Source organism: Mustela putorius, unplaced genomic scaffold (genome assembly GCF_011764305.1).
Source record: "Mustela putorius furo isolate JIRA1106 unplaced genomic scaffold, ASM1176430v1.1 tig00003988_pilon_pilon_pilon, whole genome shotgun sequence".
Taxonomy (NCBI): domain Eukaryota; kingdom Metazoa; phylum Chordata; class Mammalia; order Carnivora; family Mustelidae; genus Mustela; species Mustela putorius.
Window position 1 is genome coordinate 181,837 of NW_025422127.1, and position 7,265 is coordinate 189,101.

The 7,265-nt window shown below is 32.4% G+C and overlaps 1 protein-coding gene across 1 annotated transcript; it reads left to right on the top strand.

Annotated features, from left to right (window-relative positions):
- The first annotated feature begins 2,403 nt into the window (after positions 1-2,403).
- LOC101679979 (olfactory receptor 6C6-like) lies at positions 2,404-3,338 on the top strand. Its single transcript, XM_013050508.2, is given in 2 exon segments — positions 2,404-3,088; positions 3,091-3,338. Coding segments are annotated over 2 exon segments (933 nt in total).
- The last annotated feature ends 3,927 nt before the right edge of the window (positions 3,339-7,265 follow it).

The window sequence follows — 7,265 nt, forward strand, 5'->3', positions numbered from 1 at the left end:
GAAAAAAAGAATTTTCAATATATATTCTTGAAAGTTAAGGAAAGATCACAGAATTTCCCAAATTAAAGGAGACTAAAACATTATGGTAATTAAATTAGCATGTAATTCTAAATTGTATTTTTTTTATATAAAGGAAATTTTTAGTCACTAGTGAAACATAAATAGCATTGGGGAAGTACATGTTAATAATATAGCATTATTAATGTCCTAACTCTAATGGTTATAGCATACTTATCTAGTAGAATATTCTTTTTTTGTTATAAACACATACTAATATTGAACAGCAGATGGACCATCAAATGGTGCAACAAAGCATCCTCATGCTTATTTTTTGGTTTTCTTTTTTATATTTGATATTGTTTCAAATTTTTAAAAATAATAAAAAATTTAAGTACTGCCCTATACCTCCAATTTGGGGCATACGCCACAAGTTAATGAAATCCTCCCAACATTGACTGTGAAAGCAAGAGAGAGGTTTCCTTTTTAAATAAACCCTCTTAATGTCTAGAAATGGTCACAGTGTCCCAGGGTACTGGAATATCTGAAATTCTTGTTGGACTTAAGTATAGAGTTAAAATTATTTCTTATTCTCTTTGGGGGACTATCTGTTTTGTAGCTAAAGAAATTCACTTTGTGTTTAAAGCAATTCATAGTAGTTTTTATGTCCTTCCTTCTTTGGTTTGTTGTTGTTGTCATTCTGTTTTTTTCATATAACTGGTATTCCTCCTGACACTAATCTCCAGGGGCCAATTCTTTTTCTTTCTCTTTTCTTTCTTTTTAATTTTAATTAATCCCCTGTGTCTCTTATGTGCAAAATGATAAAACTGTGCCTTTTTGTTAGTGCATGATTTGAAGCCAGAATTTCTTGTTAAAAATTTGGGTTCCCCCTGACATGAGGAAGTGGTGATGCAACATGGGGGGTTAAGGGGGTAGGAGAAGAATAAATAAAACAAGATGGGATTGGGAGGGAGACAAACCATAAGTGACTCTTAATCTCACAAAACAAACTGAGGGTTGCTGGGGGGAGGAAGGTTGGGAAAAGGGGGATGGGGTTATGGACATTGGGGAGGGTATGTGCTATAGTGAGTGCTGTGAAGTGTGTAAACCTGACGATTCACAGACCTACCCTGGGGATCAAAATATATTGTATGTTTATTAAAAAAAAAATAATAAAAAATTTTTAAAAAAGTAAAAAAAAAATTGGGGTTCCTTTCATATGAGGGATTTCCCAAAATCCATTTTCATTTAGAGCATTATATTTTCATTCACAATTTTTTATGGAAACAGTTAACTTCATTTTAAATATAAGAAAAGAAGATGGAAAATGAATCTTACCTGACCAGGAAGAAGATTCTAATTGAATTATTTGTAATATCTAGGTCACCATTGTAATGAGTGTAAGTGAAAGTGAAAGATATTATCAGATGCATATCATGTCCAGAATGCATATTATTTTTTTAGACTCCTTCTAGAGAAAAGCTTTGGAATTAACTTTCCTCTTAAATTATTGAATTTTTTATAATGTTCCAAGAGAGAGAATGTTTATCATTTATTTTTGACCCATTTCTACCATATTCCCATAGGAGGAAAATTATACCAATGTCTCTTAGATATGGTAAGTCACTTATAGTTTGCAATAAATATCTGGATCATAAGTGAAAGCATTAATTCAAGTACAAGTCAGGTAGTATCCACTGGCTTTTGAACTGTAATGCATTTTTCTATTTTTACATAGATTCAATCGTCAAAACTTCATGATCGAATGCAACTTATATGAGAACACTGATGTGTTAGAAACCAAAGAAAAATAATATTAAGTGAAATGAGACAAAGAAACAATGGGGCTGCATTGTTGAAAAATAAATAATGGTATATATCATGAAATTTCAATCATAGAGAAATATATAACTCATTGTTTCTATATTTCACATATATTTAAGCATTATTTTTGAATAAACATTGTGAATTGACATTGCTTTAATTTTTTAGGTGTTACAAAAACTTTTCAAAAAATATTAATCCATAGATGTAGAATATAAATGTAGAAAATACATTTAAAGTCAACCTTGTGTTCTATTTAGCACATTTTAACAGAACTCAGCTCATTTGGAAATGATCAGCTAAAATTTACATTATCTTTTAAGTTCAAATAGATAAAAAGAAAAAAATTTAATAGTGTTAACATAGCTGTTACTTAAATGGAACAATAAGTTAGAGGCTGCCTAGGTTGATCTACGTTATAATTTTAAGTATTATCTGTATTACTAAATTGGATCAACCTTTTAACTCATTTATATTTTTATTATGTTTTATTTTTCTTTTCTGTAGCTTTTTAAAAAAAAATCCTTATTTCCATTTCTGGCGTTATTTTCCTATGTGTATTTCATAAGACTCATATCTGAAATGAGGAATAAGTCAAGAGAGATGGAGTACATTCTCCTAGGATTGACGGATGACCCACAATTGCAAATTGTGATTTTTATATTTCTCTTTATAAACTATGTATTGAGTATGATGGGAAACTTAACCCTCATTCTTACATTGCTAGATCCTCGCCTCAAGACTCCCATGTATTTTTTCCTCCGAAATTTCTCATTCATGGAAGCTTCATTGACAACTGTCTGTATTCCCAGATACCTGATAAACATCATGACTAAAAACAAAATAATTACCTATGATGGTTGTACATCTCAGTTATTCTTTTTCTTCTTACTAGAAATTACAGAATTTTACCTTCTGGATACCATGTCTCTTGACTGGTATGTAACAATCTGCAAACCTCTCCATTACCCCATCATTATGAACAACAAAGTGTGTTACCAACTTCTATTCAGTTCATGGACAGCTGGCTTTCTGCTTTCATTTGCACCACTGACTGTGGGACTAACACTGGATTTCTGTCCTTCCAGAGGAATTGATCATTTCATGTGTGATATTTCCCCTATACTGCAGTTTTCCTGCACTGAAGCTCATTTCTTGGAATTGCTTACATTTGTCTTAGCTATTGTAACACTCATGGTCACTTTGCTTTTAGTGACTCTTTCTTACACATATATTATCAAGACCATTCTAAAAATCCCCTCTTCTCAGAAAAGAACAAGGCTTTTTCTACTTGTTCTTCTCATATGATTATAGTCTCCATTACTTATGGTAGATGTATCTTTAATTACATAAAGCCAACAGCAAAGGAAAGGGTGACTTTATCCAAAGGTGTAACTGTTATTTACACCTTGGTTGCCCCTTTATTAAACCCTTTCATTTATGCTCTCAGAAATCAGGAAGTGAAACAAGCCTTCAAGGACACACTCCAAAAACTTTTCTCTTTTTTCAAAAAATGAAGAGGAAATTTAATTTTAAAAAATCTTAGATAAAAAAGTAAATAAAATTTTTGACTTACAAGTTTACTTAATCTGACCTTCAATTAGTTCACTTTATAATATTTTTTCACCTCGCAATACTTTAACCAAACTTTTCAGTGAAGTGCATCTTTTCCTTTCTACTTCTCTTTATTATCATAATTCAATTCAGAGATCAAAGTGAGTCATCTATTAGGTTATCAACACAAATATGAAATTTCTTTTATTTTCCAGAACATGGTACTGACCTCCCGAAAAATAATTTTTTTTGAATTGATATATATCATAAGCTTTTAATAGAATTTTACAGACATCAATATAACAACATGGACTACCACTAGGACTCTAGGAAGCACTTCAAATATAAGTCTATTGCTTTCAATAAGGAAGGAAAAAGACAGGCTTCAAGTTATAAAAAAACATATATTCTTTTTAAAATTAATTTTTAAATTATTTATAAACATATAATGTATTTTTATCCCCAGGGGTACAGGTCTATGAATCGCCAGGTTTATGCACTTCACAGCACTCACTATAGCACAACCCTCCCCAGTGTCCATAACCCACCCCCTTCTTATGACCACCCTCTCCCCAGCAACCCTCAGTTTGTTTTGTGAGATTAAGAGTCACTAATGGTTTGTCTCCCTTCCAATCTGATCTTGTTTCATTTATTCTTTTCATACCCCCTAAACCCCCACAATGTATCTCCACTTCCTCATATCAGGGAGATAGTTGTCTTTCTCTGATTGACTTATTTCGCTAAGCATAATACCCTTTAGTTCCATCCATGTCGTCGCAAATGGCAAGATTTAATTTCTTTTGATGGCTGCATAGTATTCCATTGTGTATGTATATACACATACATACACAATGGAATACTATGTGTATATACATTGTGTATGTATATACACATACATACACAATGGAGTACTATGCAGTATGTGTATATATATACATATACATATATATGTATATATATACACACATACCACCTATTCTTTATCCATTCATCTGTTGATGGACATTTAGTTTCTTTCCATAGTTTGGCTATTGTCGACATTGCCGCTATAAACATTCGGGTGCACATGTCCCTTCCCATCACTATGTTTGTATCTTTAGGGTAAATACCCAGTAGTACAATTGCTGGGTCATAGGGAAGCTCTATTTTCAACTTTTTGAGGAACCTGCATGCTGTTTTCCAGAGTGGTTGCACCAGCTTACATTCCCACTAACAGTGTAGGATGGTTCCCCTTTCTCCACATCCTCACCAGCATCTGTCATTTCCTAACGTTTTAATTTTAGCCATTCTGACTGGTGTGAGATGGTATCTCATGGTGGTTTTGAATTGTATCTCTCTGATACCAAGTGATGTGGAACACTTTTTCATGTGTCTGTTGGCCATCTGGATGTCTTCTTTGCAGAAATATCTGTTCATGTCCTCTGCCTATTTCTTGATTGGATTACTTGTTCTTTGGGTATTGAGTTTGCTAATCTCTTTATAGATTTTGGATACTAGCCCTTTACTGATATGTCATTTGCAAATATTTTCTCCCATTCTGTCAGTTGTCTTTTGGTTTTGTTAACTGTTTCCTTTGCTGTGTAAAAGCTTTTGATCTTGATGAAATCCCAATAGTTCATTTTTGCCCTTGCTTCCTCTGCCTTTGGTGATGTTCCCAGGAAGAAGTTGCTGTGGCTGAGGTCAAAGAGGGTGCTGCTTGTGTTCTCCTCAAGGATTTTGATGGATTCCTTTCTCACATTGAGGTCTTTCATCTATTTTGAGTCTATTTTTGTGTGTGGTGTAAGGAAATGGTCCAATTTCATTTTTCTGCATGTGGCTGTCCAATTTTCGCAATACCATTTTTTGAAGAGGCTGTCCTTTTTCCATTTGACATTCTTTCCTAAAAAGTGCATATGTTCTAAAATGGAGCAGAATTTCATCTGGTACATCTATTATAGACCTGAAAATTTGGAGTGAATAAGAATCACACACCTGTTTGGATTATTTCAAAACAAAGTCAAAGTTCTCATTCCTAAAATTTCTTTTCAATATACCTGTAGTACAGTGTAGAAACATGGACTCTAGCTAATTGTAATATAGGTGGTTTCCATGACAGCTTCTTTTTTTAATACCAAAACCTATGTGAGGAGATTTTTATTTTATAAACATTGCTATGTTAAATGTATTGTGGATGGGTATTTGGGTATTGGAATCTGAGAGACAAGTTAGAGGACTAATGTTTTAAACTTAGTGATTTATTTGAGAGTTGAAATGTGATAGTGTGAATGAATTTGAAGCTCCAGGTGATGGCTCCAAAGAAATTTAGGAACATAAACTGAGAGGAATGGTTGAACATTTGGATATATGGGATATATGAGATAAATGGAAGAGATTTTTTAAAATGAGTTATATCGCCTTTCAACTTCCTTTCTGCCTACTCCCATGTGGACTCACTCATGTTTTTATGCTATTAAAGAAGGGGATGTTATTGTTATGCCCTCAGATAAAAACAAAATATAAGCCTACAATGAAATCCATGAAATATAATGAGTTCCATATTGATACAATATGCCATCAGATAAATATGAGTGGAAAAAATCATTATGGTATTTAATACAGTAGCTTCTATCCATGTGGCCCTAAGGAAAAAAAAAAATTAAGTTCAGGTTTGTATTCTGATTTATATTACTACTTTAAGTCAGCACTGTTAACCATCTTTTTTTCCGATGGCAATTACAAGGAAATAAGTTCATGTTATTATATTCAAGGCCCTCAAAGCCTTCCATTATGCCCTTTAAAAACTACTAGACCCTTATTATATTTGGATTATGAGTATTTTTCTTATTCTTTGGGTTGTCGTTTCACTTTTCTGGTAGTGTCTTTTGGTCACAAAATTTTAATTCTGATGAAGTCAAGTTTTTCTATTTTTTATTTGGTTGCTTGTGTTTTCAGAGGCATATGTAAAAGAACCATTGCTTAATCCAAAGTTGCAAAGATGTATATCTACCATTTATTCTAAGAAATTTATAGTTTTATATCTTACATTTAGGTCTTTGGATTCTACTGGGTTAATGTTTGTGTATGGTTTGAGGTAAAGATTCAAGTCACAATTCGCATATAAATAGTTATCACAACATGATTTGTTGTAAAGGCTATTATTTCCCCATTAAACAACACCCTTGTTAAAAATCAATTGACCATTAATGCACAAGTCTATTACTTTGAGGTAAAACTTAGTTGCTATACCAGTATCACATCATCCTGATCATGTACCTTTATATTAATTTTTGAAATTGGAAAGTATGACTCTTTCAATTTTGCTCCTCTTTTTCTTTTTTTTTTTTTTTTTGCTCCTCTTTTTCAATATTGTTTTGGCTATCAAGGTCCCTTGCAATTCCATATGAATTTTAGGATTAGATTGTTTATTGATGCAAAAAGAACAGTTGAAAATTTAATAAGGATTACATTGAATCGGATCACTTTGGGAACTGTTAGCATCTTAATTAACAATGTCAAGTATACTATCCAATAACATGGGATGTCTTTATTTATTTAGGACTTCGGGGTTTTTTTCTTTTTTTTTAAGTTGTGGGGTTTTTTGGTACAAGTTTTGTACTTTCATGGTTAAATTTACATAAAATAGCTCCTACAACTGAACAATAAAGAAGACCAACACTCAAGAAAATATAGACAAAGGGCTTGAAGAAGATATACAAACAGACAAAAAGCACTTGAAAAGATGCTCGAGAATGGTGGTCTTTAGGAAAATGTAATTCAATGACATATCACTTCACAGCTACTAGGACAGTTAAGTATGTGTATGTGTGACAATGTGGGTGTGAGTACATATATGTTGGTTATATATAACACAAAAAACAACAAGTGTTATTGTATATAATAACAAGTGACGA